The sequence below is a fragment of the Mustela nivalis genome (assembly GCF_964662115.1).
Source record: "Mustela nivalis genome assembly, chromosome: 8".
Lineage (NCBI taxonomy): Eukaryota > Metazoa > Chordata > Mammalia > Carnivora > Mustelidae > Mustela > Mustela nivalis.
The window spans coordinates 127,721,479-127,741,211 of NC_139027.1; the positions used below are offsets into that span (position 1 = coordinate 127,721,479).

Sequence of the window (19,733 nt, forward strand, 5' to 3'; positions counted from 1 at the left end):
TATACTTTAGCGAGTAGACAATTGTGCAAACCCAGGGTCCTCAAATAATATAGTTGGACCATATTTCTGCATCCATATATTAAATGCAATGTACACGTCTCCTAACAGTCTTCAAGATCCATAAAAACCAAGATCACATCTATTTTATTCATCATGCCACACACTGAAGGTCAAGTTTCATACCTGAAGTTATTCAGGTATGGCGTTCTTCAAGACAGGTCCAAATGAACTGAAGTAAAGAAAAAAACAAGTACATGGGAAAGTATTCATTCATGAGCCATTTGTTAAATAAAGCAACTGGTTACAGAGCAAACGTGTCCACGCTGGCTCAAGTTTGTCGAAGGAGATGAACATTAAAAGAAACAAGAACCCTAATTGGAGGAGTTACACCAAAATTTGGAGTAGTTATCTCTGAGTGCTGGGGTTTATTCCTTTTTAGTGTTTTTCTGCATCCTCCTAGATAAAAATGATGAAAACACTGTCCTTCATCATCGCTACAAAATGCCATTAAAAAATGACTACCCACCATAACCTTCCCACCACGTTCAGTAGAAGTTGGAAAAACTCCAGGCATCAGAGTCTCCCTAACTGGAGGGCAAACTTCTTGGTCAGTGTCCCCAGCCTGCTCACATGACAAGTTTCATAGCTCATCCCCCTGGGTCAGCACTCCCCAACGTCATCTCTCTCACCGGGTGTCTTTGAAAATATGGGGCCAGAATGAAGTGTCATATCCTTGGGGTATTTCGTGTGTCATATTACAAGTGTCCTGCTGCTCATTGATTCTGAATCCTAAGCCCCCCCAAAACACAGAACATTGTTACCTTTATTGTCACACCTAATTGAGAAGGCGCACCCATCCATGCCTCAAACCTCTGTATACATCGGCCAGATGCTGGGGTGAAATGCACAGGGCTCTGTCCTCAGGGAGTTCAGAATCTAGCAAAGCTCAGGACGGGGATGGCCCTTTGCTGCCTGCAAGAGGCTTCCAGATGTCCAAGCTGCCTCACTTTGATCAGATGCTTTGGGGTGGGCATAGTAGTCAAGGACATGTACTAACCATAAAAGGCAATTAAGGGTCACATTATTGACCTCCTTCTTCTCTGGGATATTCCTCTGGGCTCAATTTTATTGTGTTTAGTTCATACCGTCCCATATAAACTAGTCTGAGCCAAGTTTAAATGGATTTGCTGCTTAACCTTCATATAAAAATAATAATAATAATAATAAACATTCATTTCATCAGAACCTGCCTCCTCTGCCCCATCCCCTCCACCTTTCCCCCAGGCCCTCTGGTTAATCCAATATTCACAGCACAGAGAAACCTTCTGTAGTGGCCAAAGGGCAGGAGTCTGCAGAGCTTAGGGTCAGAAGATGTTATTTCACAGCTATCTTGAGATTTGAGATTTAGGGAAAGTCCCTTAACTCCAGAGAGCCTCCGTGTCCCTGTGTCTGCTCACAGCAGAGATCAATGGAGATGGTTGAAAGGCACTAGAAAGAGCACTGTAACAAATTTGCAAAAACTGGCAGTGCTGGCTACTTGGACAGGGCTGGAGATTTCCTCCCAAACGGAGTCTCCCTAACTGTGGTCTGGGCATCTGCTTGGCTGCTACGTCATGTCCAGGGGTTTGCAGTTAGGACCCTCATTCTGATAGACTTTGTTTGGAGAAGCTTCTTTGGGTCAGGGTCCCAGCTTCCTTCCCTTCTTTCTCTCTCAAGCAGTCCTCATCCTGCTTCCTCAACCACTCAAAGTCTGGGACACTCTGCGCTTATTTCCTCAGTGGTGCTGGGGTCATGGCTCACACAGATGTAAACGGAGTGGAAACCTTCCCATGTACCGAAGACAAAAGTTAAGTTCATGAGTTAAATGTAGAACATGAAACTATTAAAACTACCAACTTGGTAACAGGTTTTTATTGCTGAGTGATGACGCCAGGTTGGTTTGTTTCAATTTTTGTCTGTGTATTTCTGATTTTCCAAAGGTTCCACAGTGCACACGTATATCTTCCCAATATACATTCAACACCTATTTACTGAGTGCCTACATGTAGAGGCATGATGCCAGGTACTAGCGACCAGAAAAGAAGAGGGTACTGTCCTCGTGGAGTGCAGCCTAACGGAAGGGGCATGTAATAAACAAAGACACATAATCAGATGATTACAAATCGGGATACATTCTGTGAAGTGTTATAAATGATTAGATAGGGACATTGTAGGAGACTTAGATAGAACAGGGCACGAAGCAAGTTCTCTCTGTGAAGTCAGGAGGATGGTGGGTCAGCGGGGGAATAGAGTTCAGGGAGAGGGAGCAGCTCATGCAAAGGCTGGAGGCAGCAAAGAGCTTGGCCATGGGGTTTTGAGGAACAGAATAAAGACCAGAGTACTGGCTGGCACATCTGAGGCAGGCTGAAGAGAAGGCAGAAGCAGAGGTTGTAGACAGACTTGAAATACCATTTCATGCCTCTGAAACTGGCAAATTAAAAAAAAAAAAAAAATCATAGTCCACAATTCTGCCAAGGTTACACTGAAAGCACTCCTATCATTATAAAACAGCATAGTTATTTCACTGAAAACCATCCGTGAGATGTGGCAGAAGCCATCAGGACGTCTCTACCTTTTAATACCTGACTCTTTGAAATTTAGTCTAAGAAAATAATTCCAGCAGAAGCACACAGGTTGAAAGAGGATGACACTTTGGAAACACCCAAATATCCAACAATACAGGCATCGTGTAGCAAGTTATGGTAATTAGACTCTAAGGGACGCGATGAGCCATTAAAACAATATTGGAAATTCCTTAAGAACCTGTAAAATATTAACTTTATGGTACTGAGTGACAGGAGAGGGCTATAAATGGCACATGGGGCATAATTACATGTTAAGAATGGGATCAGTGATTGAAGGAAATATGTACCAGCAAATATATATATATATATATATATATATATTAGTTGGTATATGGAATGTATGTTCTCTTCTCAAAAATGTGCTCTAGCAGAGGACATGAACAGACATTTCTGCAAAGAAGACATCCAGATGGCCAACAGACACATGAAAAAGTGCTCCATATCACTCGGCATCAGGGAAATACAAATCAAAACCACAATGCGATATCACCTCACACCAGTCAGAATGGCTAAAATCAACAAGTCAGGAAATGACAGATGCTGGCGAGGATGTGGAGAAAGGGGAACCCTCCTACACTGTTGGTGGGAATGCAAGCTGGTGCAACCTCTCTGGAAAACAGCATGGAGGTTTCTCAAAATGTTGAAAATAGAACTGCCCTATGACCCAGCAATTGCACTATTGGGTATTTACCCTATAGATACAAACGTAGTGATCCAAAGGGGCACGTGTACTCGAATGTTTATAGCAGCAATGTCCACAATAGCCAAACTATGGAAAGAACCTAGATGTCCATCAACAGATGAATGGATCAAGAAGATGTGGTATATATACACAATGGAATACTATGCAGCCATCAAAAGAAATGAAATCTTGCCATTTGCGACAACATGGATGGAACTAGAGCGTATCATGCTTAGCGAAATAAGTCAAGCAGAGAAAGACAACTATCATATGATCTCCCTGATATGAGGAAGTGGTGATGCAACATGGGGGCTTAAGTGGGTACGAGAAGAATAAATGAAAGAAGATGGGATTGGGAGGGAGACAAACCATAAGTGACTCTTAATCTCACAAAACAAACTGAGGGTTGCTGGGGGGAGGGGATTTGGGAGAAGGGGGTGGTATTATGGACATTGGGGAGGGTATGTGTTTTGGTGAGTGCTGTGAAGTGTGTAAACCTGGTGATTCACAGACCTGTACCCCTGGGGATAAAAATATATGTTTATAAAAAATAAAAAATTATATTAAAAAAAAAATGTGCTCTAGTGTCCATGCTATTTCTCTTTGCTCAACTACAAAGATCAAGAGGACAATGAAGGAAGTGAGGGCAGCAGTGGTCCCCATGGTAGCTGCAGGAGCCCTGGACACAGCTGGGAAAAGGGCTGGTTGGATGAGGTGCATATGCCCCCCGGGATCCAAGACATCCCCAGCTAGGGAAAGGTGTATGGCAATTTAGGATGGATAGCCTTTGCCTACTGGGCCCTGAAAGCTGACTCAGCTTCCACTCTCAGCAACTCCCACAGCCCCCTTTAAATATCTCAGAATGACCGTGGGTCAAGACAATGGTGGGTGTGATGCAGAAACTGTGAGTGACCCCGGCTTCCCTCTCTCATGATGTGGACAGTCAACCTCTTTCCTTTCAGAGCACACCAAGTGGCTACCCTTTGTGCTCCTTGAGCCCACTGCAGTGAAGAAGGTCTTTGCGCTCACTGGTTAGGAGGGCCTGGAGAGGGAGAGTCTCCAGGGTGTTCAACTGCCAAATCTCCCATTAACTAAGCACTTACTACATTCAGAGCATGGTGCCAAGCATTATTATACTTAAATGGCCAGGAGGGTAAAGGCAGGAATTAGAGTCAGACTGCATGGGCTCTAGCCTTAGCCACTCCCTAATCCTTGCGATTTGCAGAATACTTAACCTCTCTAGACTTCGGAAGTGATGGTGATGATGTCACCTACCTTCCTTGTGGAGTTGCAAGCATATTGAGTACATTATTAGCCATCATTAACATCAATGACCCTAATTTCTATGCAATTTGGTAAGCAGTATTATCCACATGGAATGGGGAAGATGGATCAGAGACGTTAAGCCGACTGCCCAAAGCTGCCCAGCATCCTAATGACAGAACCTGGATCCCAAGCCAGATGGGATCTAAACCATCCCCCACTCCATATGAGCACAGCATAAAGTTGTGTTTGCATCCCGGGGCTCAGCAAGTGTGTGTACCTTCCGAGAATGTCAATGATACACGAATGATGATAAAAATAACCTCTCACCTTTATATAGAGTGCTTTACAATGTATAACTACTTTTCACATTCATATTTAACTCTGGGGGGAAACCTACTTCTCATTTGTATACATTTTCTACAACACAGCGAAACAGAAACTGTTTACAGTGGCCCACAACTTACTTATATATATATATATATACATATATATATATATATATATGTACACATACACACATATACATAGATAGCATATATATGGTCTTTGTGACTATGCATGCACATGAGGGCTGAGAAATTAAAACACTTTTTTTTTTTTTAAAGGGAAGGTTGATCTCACTGAAAAAAAGGATTTGATCTCAGCATTAGCCGCCCTTTCCACAATTCTTTTCAGGGTTCACTTCAATGCAAAAGGTATGCAAAGGAAGGCCTGGAGCTGAAGTTGAAATCAATCTGGGGAAAGGGGAACTGCTCTGCAAGTGAGAAGACTTTATATCACCGGGTCGATCTGGGAGGGAGAGAAGAAGATGAAAAATCCCAGCCCACTGCGAGGACCTTTACGTCTACAGAAGGATTTCAAGTTGTTTGCTGGTTAGCAGAGCAAGGCAATCCTTTGCCGGGGATCCACCAAGCATGGGGAGAAGAAAAGAGCCTTGTGTCCATGCAGCTTTGGGAGAGTGGTGGAGAGAGACAGGTTCCCTATTTGGGCCAGTTGGGACAGCCAGGAGAAACAGTGATGTTCTAGAATTCAGGGCAGGCAGCGAATAGGGTGGGCATGGTGGTGATGGGGAGGGGCACATGGGGCATAATTACATGTTAAGAATGGGATTGGTGGGGAGGGGGGTCATGTACTCCTCTGGGAATCTAAGGGGGCAAGATCAGACCAGGTGCAGGATTTGCAATGGGGAATTCTGGTCAAGACTTCACAGCTCTGATAAACTCACCAGCTGATACATGGGCTGCATATTTATACTTCAAAAAAAAAAAAATCAAAACTGGGATGGTAATTATATATGCAGTTTTGCAAGCTGATTTTTTTAACTTATCATAGCATGAACATTGATCCATGCCATTAGATATTCTATGAAATAACATGGTTTGTAATGCCAGCATAGAATTCACTGTGTGCATGCATAAGAATTTTACTTAACTATGCTCCTATTGTTGGGGCATTTAAGTGATTTCCAAGTTTTTGCCCTTCTAAATAATGCAGTGATGACCTCCATGTATACAGCTCCTTTTGCACAGCTCTGATTATTTTGTTAGAAGAAAAAAAATTCGCGAATTGGCCTCTAAAAATGCTGGGCCAGTTAACCCACCTGCAGAAGTGCCTCGGAGAGCCTGCTTCATTGCTCCTTGCTAATGCTAATTTTTACCAATTAAAAATAGATATATTTTGGTAATCTTATAGGTTAAAAATGCACTTAATTTGATTGTCTGTGACACTGGACTTTTTATTTAAGATTTTCTTTATTTGACAGAGAGAGAGACAATGAGAGAGGGAACACAAGCAGGGGGAATGGGAGAGGGAGAAGCAGGCTCCCTGCCAAGCACGGACCCCAATGAGATGCTGGGGCTCCATGCGGTGCTAGGTCCCAGGACCCCTGGAATCATGACCTGAGTCAAAGGCAGACACTTAACAACTGAGCCTCCCAGGTGCCCTGACATTGGACATTTTAAATTTGTTCTTACTCTCATATTTTTTTTTTACAATTACCTGTAAATACTTTTCAGCCTTTGTTTTCCATCAGTATACTGACATTTTTATTGTCAGAGTTCTTTTCCGTAAGAATAGTATCCCTTTCTTCTCAATTCTGCCCTATTTCTCACACCCAGCTTACCCATTTGCTTTTTGCAGTTTTTAAATATAGTATAGAAGTTTTTCTTTTCCTTCTTTTCTTTTTACATAGCAAAATCTGTAAACTAGGACTCAGTGGCTTCTTTGTTTGCTTTCAATGAACTGAAAGGCCCTCGTAATAAAAGAACAATATTTAGTTTCTTCTGGGTCTTGCTTTTTTCTGCTTTTAAGTGTCTAATCAATCCAGAATTCACTTAGCATATCATAATATATATGCAATGCATTTTATTTTTTCCAAATTATTAACCGATTACGAATAGACTATTTGTTATTGATTCTCCATTCATATAAATGCTCACAGCTAGTTTCACTACATACTGGATTATTTTCTGGGCTTCGATGATTATAGCTATGACAATGTTGATACTTCACAGTGACGTGCCCCCCCACAACATTTTTTAAAGCATTCTAATACTTCCTCCTCTGTATTATTTTCAGATCAATTTTGAAATCACTTTGTCAAGTTGCACAAAGAATCCAGGTTTTGACTGCAATTGAGTTAAACCCATAAATTAATTCGGGGAGAACTGATACCCTCACAATATTAAATGTGCGAATCCAACTATACGACGTGTCTCTCCATTTATTCAGGTCTTGCTTTATCTTCCTCAGTAAAGGGTTACAGATGTGAGTGTTTTCTTACATAGTTTCTGAACATTTCGAGGTTCACTCTTAAGCATTTATATTTTAATTGCATTTGAGAACAGGATACATTTTATTATATTTTGTATGGTTATTACTGGCATACAGCTATTGATTTTTATTTATTTGCTTTGTGTCTGACCATACTACCAAATCTCTTGGTAATCCTGATAACTTCTTTTTGTTTCATTTATTTTCTAGGCTTTGAGGTTGTAAGAATATTTGCTTCTGGTGAAAAAAAAAAAAAAAGTACTTTTCCATTCCTAGCTTACTAAGAATTCTGATCAGTAACAAAGGCTGATTTTTTTTTTCCCCCAAATTACTTTTCAGCCTCTCTGGAGATCAGATGGTTTTTATCCTTTGACCTACTGATAATAAGGCATTATACCAATAGTTGTTCTAGTATTCACAATCTTTCATCAGTGCCTTTGTGGAACAAACCCAACTTGGTCATGGTGCCTTAATGCTTTCATAATGATGCTGGATTCTGGCGGTCATTTTAGAAACAATTTGATCTTTGTAGCTATGTAGTTCAATGCTCAGTTCCCGGTTAGGCCACCTGGTCAGGTATATGGATTTGGGTGAGTCACTCAGCTTCCAGACAGTCAGTGGAGGAAATTATACCCGCCCCAGTAGATTGCTGCAGGACTTCCAAGTCAAGTCCTCAGACAAGCTCTGTGCCATGCCGTGGGCATAATAACCACAGAAACTCAGACTCCCGTAACTGTGGTTCTCATCATTATACTCGTCCATCTCCTTTGTGTTGTTGGCTCACGATTTCTACAGGCAGAGGAAACAACAACCTCCAATTTTAAAGTATTTGGGAGCTATTCTTTTAATCCAGCAAGTTTGATAACCAAAAAAGAAAACAAACATATTAGCTTTTATTATCATCAAGACCTCTTCCGGGGCTCACTTTGTCTTCTAATCTCGATTTTCAAGGTTAGAAAGAGCCAGGGAGTATTTACCAGGATATGTTTGTTGACTTACTGTACTTCACCCTCCAGGCCCTAGTTCTCCAGGGATCACAGGAGAGCAGAAAAATCTAAAAGTAACAGGATGTTTAATAAGGTTTTTCTTGTTACTTGGGAATTGTACCTAAGACTACAAAGCCAAGAAGCTTAAGGAGTAAGTAAGACCACGTCCTCCTGGGAATAGCTGAGGAACTTCCAGATGTCCTTCTCGAGACTGTAAGAGGCACCCAACTGGGCGCACCCTCTACTCCAACAGCACACTCGGCCCACACAGCAAGGAGGCTGTGCAGACTGGGAGGAGACAGTCCCGGAGGTTGTGAATACGGGTAAGGGGAAAAAGCTTTAGCTTTTCTATTCATCTTCCCTAAACCAAGTGAGTGGTTCCAAGGTAGCCACTTGTAGATGTCACGTGTGCAGAGGGAGGGTCTGCAAGAAGAGGAGAGGGACATCTCATGCCCCAGCAGACGCCTGCTCGTGTGCAGACACCCTTTGGCTCATGCAGCAACTCCTGAAGCAAGCATGGTGAGAGCAGGCTTTCTCCCCCTTCCTCCCCTCATCTCACTGCCACGATGCTCCAGGGAAGGAAGGAGGCACAGAACCAACAGAGGAAGCAGAGAAGGAAAGGGAAAGTCGAAGAATGAGTATCACTTCTCCAAATCACTGTGCACAAGTGGTTGTCGTAATCCATCTCCTGTGGGTGCCCCCCCCCCCGTCTGAGCTCACTGGCAGGACTCAGGCAACAATGTCCCTTTGAACATGGTGTGGCAGGCATGGAAGACCCTCTTTCCCCAGCTTGTCTCGGTGCTAGAGATTTCTCCACTGGTCTTCAGATTTTGCTTTGGTGGGCTGGTGATGTGACTCCCGCTAGTGAATCCTGCTGTGCTTCCCTAAGACTCATGAGCAATTACGGGATTACGGCAGTGGGAGGTGGGAGTTAGATGTCTGGGCTCCTACCACCAACCTACTCAGAAAAAAAGTCCCACTTGCTTCTAATTCAGAGCCCTCAGAGTTAGGCCAGATAAAACTACCCCTATTGAAGCTGGGGCTTATAGAAATTTAAGAGGGCGGAAAAAAAAAAAGCAAAAAGGCTAGTTATATGGCTTTGTTCCATTTTCTAGACCCTCAGTTTCTTTGTCTCTTTCTCTCCTTCCACTCCACCCTCGAACTGCAGGCTGGCCTGAAAACCCAGAGCCTGCCTGAGGATGCTCATTGAAATGAGTAAGGACTCACCTCCATGCCCTGTTTGCAAGTTCTCATGCTCACAGGCCTTAGCTTCCCAGAAAAGAAGCGAGTCTGGATAACACGCTTCTCTCTCGCTCACTTGGGACAAAGACCAAATCGGCAAAAGCCCAACTCCTATCTCCCCTACAACCTCCAGACCCCATTATCAGGTCCCACTGCACCCCACAAGCACGCATCAAGGACCCCAGAGCACCTGCAAAGCCTCTCCTTTCATATCTTCCCTGCAGCTCAGAGCTGCTGTCTGAGAAAGGAAAGACAACAACACCAGAGAAGTCCTTTACAACAGGGGCCATCGCACCAGAATGAAAGCAATCAGTTTAAGATCCCGACACCCTTCTTTCTAGGCCTGAGGACTTTTTTTCTTCCGGATAATGTTCATTAAAGGGCTTCTATGTTTCGAGTTCTCTGCTAGGCTTCTAACTTTTCTCACTGAGGCTTCCCAACAAAACAGGGTGTTGTAATCTCCTGTCAATGAAAGAGAGAAGCAGAGCTGCAGACAGGTGCACAGATATCCAGGCACCAAGTACCAGCTGGAAATAAAAACCAGATTCTTCATGGCTCTAAAGCCCCTATTCTTCTCACTCAATTCTAATGACGACTCTCACTTCACTGAGCCCAGCAATTTGAATTTCTCTTTTTTATTCCTTTAGAGAAAAGAGACAGACACATATCACTTCAAGTAGGAATCCATAAATATGTAAATAAAATATAATGTGCAATCAAACCTCAGGTGGAGGGAAGAAGAAGAGAGCTCTTCAAATCAGCAGCGTGTGTCACGCTTCGGGCTGTACAAAGTCACTTTCCACTTGGAAAACCTGAACTCTGCAAGCCCACCATGAAGTGGGTGCCTAGGCAAGGGGGCCTTTGATTTACAGGGAGTAAACAATCAGGTGTGTGTGGGGGTGTGAGGGTATGATCACTTGGCTTGCCAGATTATTGATTTGTGGCTCCACAACCGGGAAGTGACGGTGATTGTGAGAGTCTGGCTCAAGGAGGGCTTCTGAGGGTGAAGGGAAGAGATTTCCAGAGCATAAGAGATAACTTTGAGTTGCTGAGGACCTGTTTCTTTTTTTTTTTTTAAGATTTTATTTATTTATTTGACAGAGAGAAATCACAAGTAGTTGGAGAGGCAGGCAGAGAGAGAGAGAGGGAAGCAGGCTCTCTGCTCAGCAGGGACTCGATGCGGGACTCGATCCCAGGACCCTGAGATCACGACCTGAGCCGAAGGCAGCGGCTTAACCCACTGAGCCACCCAGGCGCCCCTGAGGACCTGTTTCTGAGATAAGGAGGAATATGTCTCCTGAGAGTAAAACCAGATCCATATATTAAGTGGGTGTTGCCCAGAGCCAGGTTTGGGTGACGATGAAAGAGAATTTCTTCTGTCTGATGCTGCATGAGAGTTTCAAGGCATCGACAAGCAGGTGCTCAGGCCATTAAAAGTGGCACCTGGAGAAAAGATGAATTGGACCAGGGGTGTATCTGCACCTCTCATCTCCCTGGCCTTGTCAATTGCTGGCCCTGGCCTCCATTCTCAATGCCATTGACCTTGGTTCTCCTTGTGAAATCTGGATATCTATTTTAGCAGCCTCTGCTCTTTTGAACCTAAAGGAGACTCAGTTCCTACATAGGACCCCATCCAGAGTTTTGTGATAACTGGCTAGAGTTAGGTAGAGAATAACAGTAAACCCCCAGGAGCCACAGAGTTAAATGGTCTGCTATGGGAGAGCTCAGGCTTCCCATCAGAGACAGCGCTCAAGGTGAGGCTGGGTCAGCAGCAGATAGCCCTCCTAGGACCCAGTTCTGGATGTCAGCTGTTGGAGATGTGCCAGAGCAAACCGCCCACTTTTAGATAAGAAAACCTTCGAGAGTCCAAACCAGTATCATCAGGTTCTGAAATGTGATTTCCCATGACAGGATGAAGAACAAAAGAATACAGTCCACCCCTTCACCTGCCAGTCAGCCCAGAGACATGGACACGTAAGACTTCCTGTTTTAACAAGTCACAATCACAAACAAAGACTAGCAGCAACCAATAATAATTTGTTTTATTACAGGCATCTGAAGAGTATTTTGAGCTTTTCAAAGTACTTTGATGTACATGATCACATATGCAGCCCACGCCTGTATCTCAGGAAGGATGGCAAATGATTAAACTGAGCAAAAGAACAAAAATATGGGTGAAAAAAAATGAATGGGGCATCTCCAGGGAATAGCATGAAGAAAGAAAATCAGACTGCTTTCATTGATACTAAGAAGTCCCTTTCATTCTACAATCCAGGTGCCAACAGGTGGCTCTCAGGGAAGATAAAGAGGTAGCCCGCTCCTCTCTCCTGAGCTCCAGGTTTCTGGATGCCATCACCTGCTGCGCATCTTTGCCACCAACACAACATCTTCAAACCTGAACTTGCTCCCCTGCCCTGAACCCATCTACTGTGTCTTCCATCCCAGAAAGCAATTCCACCACTCATCTCTCAGCCATCCAAACCAAAAGCCTAAGAGTATCATCTTTGGCCCTCTTCTCTCACGTCCACTTTCCCTATCTGATCATCTGTCCAGGTTCTGGCTTAACTGCCTAAAAGTCTCATCCTGAACTCCAAACTACTGGGCTAGGATGCTACTGTGTTGCCGAACTCTTGACCATCTCCACTCTTACAGGTGAGACCCCACTCCTGATGCAGCAAGAATATACCTGGCCAGCAGCCTCTCACACCTAGAAAAACCAGAATACATCCCCACCTGCCCTTGCTGAATTGGCCCCCTGGTATCTTTCTGGGCTCTCCCCAGGCTTATACCCTGAGCTCCTGCTTTAAGTCTCTGCTACCAGCCTCTAGCTCACAGTCTGGCATAGTGAGGGGGCTCCGGAGTTGCCTGACGGGAAGGCCTATGCTGTAGTGGGCTGGACCCTGAGGCTGGTCTCCATAACTGCCAGTCTCCCTACCACTGAGCCCATGCTCCAGAGGACACATGGAGAGGAGACTCCATCAAACCATGTGACGGGGAGTCTCTGGACCAAGAAGCTTAGCACTAAACACTGAATTGCTCTGTGATCTTGGTCGGATAATCTTCGTCTTCCTCCTGTCCACCTCTCAGAGTTGCCTTAAAGATCAACATAATGGCGCATCACCAAAGTGGCATTCTTCAGTGGCACGGAGTACCAGCGGGTCTTCAATATGGGTGTGCCTCAGCATCACTCAGAGGGCTCCTTCAAGGACAGATTTCTGGGCTCCGCTCTGAGAATTTTCAAATCATTTGGTCAGGGCACGGGGCCTGAGAATTTGCATTTCTAGTGAGTCCCGCGGTGATGCTGATGCTGCTGGTCCAGGACTCCACTTTGAGAGCCAGGGCTCCAGACCATTTTAAGAGCACTGCCTTTCCACAGCAACCTGGTTTTTCTCCATGAAGCATGCTATTTCAATATTCGACTTTATGTTTATGTTTTATCCTTTTTGCTGTTTTGCTGGAATCTTAACTGAGCCTGTAAATTCCTCTGGGCAGAAATTACACCTTCCACACTCCACATTCTCTCATTTGCTGTTTTGCAAAATAATGAGTACATTTCCAGTGTGATTAATAATAGAAAAAGGAAAGGGAGGGGGGGACTCAGAGTACCAACCCCAATAAACAGCATCCACAAATGGATACCAGCCCTGAAATCCACTTAAAAATTAATTATGAGGCAAAGAACATTCCACCATCAGTGGCAATGTGGGAAACAAGATTATGTTCTTGATGACACATTTTGTAAAATGTGGGTTATTTAAGATTTTAGCTGTAACTTACTTAAACACCAACATTTTTTTTTTGAAATATAAAACCACAAACAGCATTTCAACTCATAATTTTTATAGTGATAGTCAGACAATTGTGTTTTCAACATGTAAAATCCATTACATAGCCGTGGCAACAGTTTGCAATAGATTGTAAATTTTTATTGAGATAATCATCTTGCGATTGAATTTCAAAATGTATTATATGATCATCAGCAAATAAGTCCGTGGGGGCTGCTAAAGTACTTTGAGTATCATTTATAAAGATCAAAAACCCTGGAAACTCTTTGATTTACCCAGTGGAAAGAGAAAAGTCTCATTGGCAGGATCAAATCAATTACTTTTATGGATGAATATTGAATTGCAAAGCTGAGATAAGGTATTACCTGGTTTAATAACATAATCTCATGTCCTTCTAAAATAGTAGGTTTCATAATCGGGTTTCAATAAGGAATTTTGCAAAAGGCCCGCTTTTGAAAATAATCAAGAAAATGGCATTTCCATTTATCACAGTGATTCTGTAACATTCAAAGGCATATTCCCAAGCAACGGACATCCTCACAACCTTGGGTTCCATACCACCGAGATGCACTATGGAAGTACTTCAGAATGATTACCATCAATTCTCTTACAGCTCTTGTTTCGACAACATGAATGTGTTCCAACATGACTGACATGTTAAGGGACAATTTGAGCATAACAGGAGTGTCACATCTGCTGTGTGTGAGCCTGTATAGAAAACACTACCAAAGCAGAAAGCTGCACCCAGCTTAATAGACCCACACAGGAACAACCCACCTCAAACGACCACCTGCTATGTGCATTGACCGGACGTCCTAGGAGCCACATCCATCCCCAGCAGGTGTCACAACTTTCCACCACCTTCAGAAAGCATTCTTCACCACCACTGCTGCCCACAGACTGCAACCTTTCGGACACATACTTCCAGAGCACACTTGGAAAGTGTGACATTTCCCTTCAAGGAAATGTCCCTGTGCTGTGACTGATGATCGATGGCAACAGAGTCAGAAAAAATCAAATGCAAATTCTGACTGTGCCACTGGTCAATTCTAGGACTTCGGACAAAAAGTTTAAAAATATTGGGTCTCTATTTCTTTGTGTATAAATGTACCTCAAAGGGTTAGGGGAGAAAAAGTAGGTAAGATAATGTGATATGAAGGAAAAACAAAACCAAACCAAACACTGAGTTCTTTTAACGTCTTGAGTTACAGTCAGAGTTGGAATATCTTAGGGATATAGTCAAAGATACAAACCTAGCCAGTGCCCCTGCAAGAGCCCTGAGTCCCCAGGACCTCAATACAGCTAGGTTAAAAGAACCCTTTCAGACGTGGTCCCAGACATCACACTCCTAAGCAGCATCCAAACACCTGAGAGAAACGGCTAGAGCCAGAAGCCTCCGCTGTACACTGAGCTGGGATCTTCCAAAGATACAGAACCCAGATGACCCTTGGAGGAAGAGTCCTACTCCGGACTCTCAGGTTGGAACCAGGAGGCTCCAAGGTATACAGAACCAGAAAGCCCTTAGGGACTAAAGCAGTTCCAGAATCCACTGAGAGACACATTCAGAGCCAGGAGGTACTCAAGATAGAGTTGGCACCAGGAACCCTTCAGAGACAGAAAGAGGACCAGGAACCCTCAGGGAAACTATGAAAACCAAGAGATCATTAGGGTCACAGGCCCAGCCAAGGGATCCTCAGGGACAAAGTTAAAATCACAAACTCCTTAGATATATAACAAGATCAGAAGCTCTCAGGGCCTTTACCAAGCACACAGGGCCAGAAGCCCTCAGGAACACAGGACCAGGAGCCCTCAGGGACACTTTTAGCACTAGGAAGCCTCAGACATACAGAGACACCAGATGTCCTTGCAGAGACAGAAATAGTGTCCCACCGGAAATGCTGTCAGGACCAGGAACTTCTCCCTGACATATAGCTGGAGTTGGGTGGCCCTGTAACTCACAGTCAAAACCAGGCCATCTCCAGAGTTACCAACAGAGCCCCAAGGTCCTCTAAGGCAAGACCAAAACCCTGACCATTGCTCTCTCCCACAGGACTCACACTTCCATCACAGAAGTGTTGGGATGACTGTCCCAGAACACCAAGAGGAAGGCCAACTGCCCAACCTCTCAAGATGGGGTCATAAACGAAGTTCTTACCTGCACACTTGGTTCTGGTGGTGAGGGGAGGCCCTGGTGGTCCTGTGCCTCCCTCCCCTGGTCGTGTGAGTAGCACCCGGATCTCGTACTCCACGTCAGGGTCCAGATGCCACAACTTATAGTTGGGAGAGTCCACTATGTGAGTCTCGGCCCAGGTGCCCGTGGTGGTGCGATATTCTACCTCCTTCAGGATGATGGGGCCATCGCCGATGATAGAATTGGCATTTGGCTTGATCCACAGGTATGTGGCCCCGACAGCCAGCAGCTCTGGGGGGGCGATGGGTGTGGGAGGCTCTGGAAGACAAGTAATCAGCAAAAGGCTGTCAGACCCAAGTGGTTTACAGAGAAGAATCCAAACACATAAGGACAAGGACAGAATTCCAGAGAGAGCAGCTCAGATCCCTTTCTTAATTCCATTCACGTCCTACTCGAATTTCCATGATTTTGTATATAAATACCTGAGTCGGTATTTCTTCCCCCACACTACCATATCTCCTTCATTTAAAGATAATAAAGAAAGAAAGCAATAGTGGGTTAATGGTTTTTCTAGAACACAGACAACAAAGATGCCTGGGTTAGTATTCTGCTTTCTATCCTCAAATGAGAACATGCCTTTACAGCAGAGGAGTTTGGTTCAAAGCCCAGGGGAGTCTGAGATTTACAAATATTTCTTTCACAGACACACATGGGTTGTTAGTGGAAGTTCTCCCCAAGTAGTGCTAAGAGCCTAAGTAGCAAAAGGATGATGGCATGGCAAAAATTCAGCTTCTTCCTCAACTCCAGCAGGTTCCCTCTAACAGAGAGAATGTCACTGGCACAGTAGCCACTGTGGGAATAGAGGGTCCAGGGAAAAGCCATGCAGCGTTATCTTGCATCAGCTAGGAGTTGCCCCGCTCCCATTAAGTTCTATTTCTTCAGCTAAATAAATGAGAATTTGGGGTGTCTGGGTGGCTCAGTGGGTTAGGCCTCTGCCTTTGGCTCAGGTCATTGTCTCAGTGTCCTGGGATCAGGTCCCGCATTGGGCTCTCTGCTCGGTGGGGAGCCAGCTTCCCCCCCCCCCCTGCCTTCCTCTGTCTACTGGAGATCTCTTTGTCAAATAAACAAATAAAATCTTTAAAAATAAATAAATAAATAAATGAACAAGAACTTCAAAAGCCCTTAAGGGAGTCTTTCTGGCAATTCTTAGCCTACTGGCAAAGCTGCAGAAATTAACATTAACTTTGTATTTCCTATTTACCAAGAAATCGCACATGCATTACTTTGTGCAAATCTTAGGACATTACCGCCTCCACTTTGATGCGTGAAATCAAAGACCCCAAGCAATGAAGTCACGTAACCGAGATCATGAAGCCGGTAAGGCAGGACAGAACCCACATCTCTCTATTCGTTCCCAGCCCAGCTGTTCCCTTGGAAAGCTGCTTGCCTCTAGCTGTCCATTTTCTAAAAATCAAAGTGTATATACTTGTTATTTTCTCCTATAGCAAAAAAAATAGCAGTGAAACAATAAAGAAAACAAGAATAAAGAAAAAATAAGTCTCCTTTCCTACCACCCAATATAATAGCCAAATTTATTTCTCCATGTTCCAATTTGTATTCATAAATTTAAGCCCTTTTCATAAAGCTACAGCAACATATAGACCCAATGTTTATATCTCCTCACTTAGGGCTTTCTAAAGACCTTGTTGGGGTGCCTGGGTGGCTCAGTCAGTTGAGTGTCTGCATTCAGCTCAGGTCATGATCCCAAGGTCCTGAGATGGAGCCCTGCATTGGGCTCCTTGCTCGATAGGGAGTCTGCTTCTCCCTCTCCTTCTGTTCTTGCTTGTGCACTCACTCACTCATTCCTCTCTCTCTCAAGTTAAAAAAAAAAATCTTTAAAAATTTTTTAAAAATATTTGTTTACAGCATGGATTTTTTTAGATTAATTTCACTTTATTTTAAAATTTCTTTTATTTTTTTTTATTATGTTCCATTAGCCAGCATATAGTACAGATCATAAGTTTTTGTTATAGTGGATTTTGTCATCACTCTCTTAAATAGCTACAGAATCACACTAAGCCATCTCAAATTGCTGGGCACAGGAGTTGTTCCAACTTTTGCTACAGCAAATAATGTTGCAATGAACATCTCCGTACAAAGGACTCCAGTTTTTCCTGTCTCAAGTTTTTGTGGAATCAATTGCCAGAATTGGGATCTGTCAATGGATACGAACAAATTAGTGATTCTTGGAGTAGGATTAGGAAGTGGAGGGTGAGAAGAGGCATCTGGGAGTGGAGTACAATGTAGACGAGCTCACGAACTTTTGGAGGACCTCTGGGCTATTCACGGTGAGAGGGAAAGGCAGGTACGGGTTTCAGTCTGGAACTCCAGTGAGAGCCTCAGGATAGATCAGACTCCTTCCGTGTTTGTTGTTGTTGCTTTTTAGATTTTATTTATTTATTTGACAGAGAGAGAGAGAGATAAAGATCACAAGCAAGCCGAACAGCAGGCAGAGAGAGAGAGGGGGAAGCAGGCTCCCCGCTGAAGTGAGCCTAATGCAGGGCTCAATCCCAGGACCCTGAGATCATGACCTGAGCCAAAGGCAGAGGCTTAACTCACTGAGCTACCCAGGTGCCCCCCGTGTTTGTTTTTTAATTAATTACCTAGCCACAAATATTCTGCAGAGACAGAATAATTGCTATGAAACAGAGGTGGACAATATTTTCTCAGTGTGACTTGGAACAAATCTTAAGGGACAACGTCAGGTTGCCCTATTATAACCTGCCATTTGGTCAGAGAAGGAAATTAAGCAGATTAGTCAAGCTAGATGCTTTTCTTTACAAAGCCATGAAGGTTATTACTCAAGGCCTTGTTATCTCAAAGGTGTTTGCAAATTGATTTTTGGATAATTTGTTCCAGGTAGAGAAGTTAAGTTGGCAGGCAGATAATTTCTGGGCTCATCCTTTGTGCATTTTAAATATACAGACCCTCTGATCACCATTGTCAACTCTCTAGAGTTCCCGTCAGTTTCCAGGGAGGCCCCAAGGGTGGTATTCTTGGTAGGTCTATGACGATTCTGCCCAGCTGCTTAACGTAATTACTCACAGGCTGGCCCTGGACAGAATTAAGAGCAGCAGACTTTAGTACTTTGGGGCTTGAGCAAGTGGCCACATTAAGCTCTCTCTCATCGACTTTACACCACGGTTTTTGCTCTCTTTAAGGCATTAGCAGTAAATTGCTGACCACCAGAAAGAAAATAAAGTATCAATCTTTCCAAATGTTCCCGGACTCTTCTCACGAATTTCCGATGGTAGGTACAATATTGTAACAAACATTCCCTCGAGTAAATAAATGTCTCCATCTCAAATGACTTACTGGTTCGCATGTCCCTGTGCAGACTAGCCAATGAGGTTCTCCGTCCCTCTGTTCCATCAAGAATATATCATGAAGTACATCACAGAGTTCAGCTACTTGGCTCTAAGCAGCCATCAGATTATTGTTTTGTTTCCTCTATTGTTAGTAACCACTGATTTATAATTGGCGTTTTTTACAAGTCACACGTTCGAGTGATACAAAGAGAGAGAAGTAGGGATGAGACATAATTATTATTATTATTAAAAATTTTTTTTTTGGTAAGCACTTCCCTTTTTTTTTTTTTAAGATTTTATTTATTTATTTGAAAGACAGAGATCACAAGTAGGCAGAGAGGCAGGCAGAGAGAGAGAGAGAGGAGGAAGCAGGCTCCCTGCTGAGCAGAGAGTCCGATGTGGGGCTCGATCCCAGGACCCTGGGACCATGTCTTGAGCCAAAGGCAGAGGCTTAACCCACTGAGCCACCCAGGCGCCCCGCACTTCCCTTTTTAAATGAACAGAGAGACCATGTTTGTCAGTTCTCCCCTTTGACATGACCTGTTGAACCAGAGAGTGTAAGAAGTCGAGGAGGCCACCTAACCCAACAGCCTGAGTCTTCAGAAATGAAACCAAGGCCTGGGAGGGCTGATGGCCTGTTAACTAGGAGGACGTCAGGGGCCAGGCATCAGAACTCAGGGCCCAAGCAGCATTCCTGCTCCTCCCTTTTTCTTCTTGTACTTCAGATGTGTAAGTAATTAGCCAGAAAGATCATTCAGGGTTGTCTTTCCTAGTAGGTGTTAACCTTTTGAGGATGCAGAGGCCCTTGCAAAGATCTGGTGAGAAATTCCAGCCTCTCTCCCCAGGAAAATGCACATAAGTCTATCTATCACTGAGA

At 43.9% G+C, this 19,733-nt stretch overlaps 1 protein-coding gene across 17 annotated transcripts in view; it reads right to left on the reverse strand.

Annotated features, from left to right (window-relative positions):
* The window catches only part of PTPRT (protein tyrosine phosphatase receptor type T), a 1,049,177-nt gene that overhangs the window by 574,854 nt on the left and 454,590 nt on the right, over positions 1-19,733 (reverse strand). For all 17 annotated transcript variants that reach the window (XM_082744638.1, XM_082744637.1, XM_082744651.1 and 14 more), the window contains one exon: positions 15,513-15,806. In XM_082744638.1, coding sequence (XP_082600764.1) covers positions 15,513-15,806 — 294 coding nt within the window. The remainder of the gene's footprint in view (positions 1-15,512; positions 15,807-19,733) is intronic.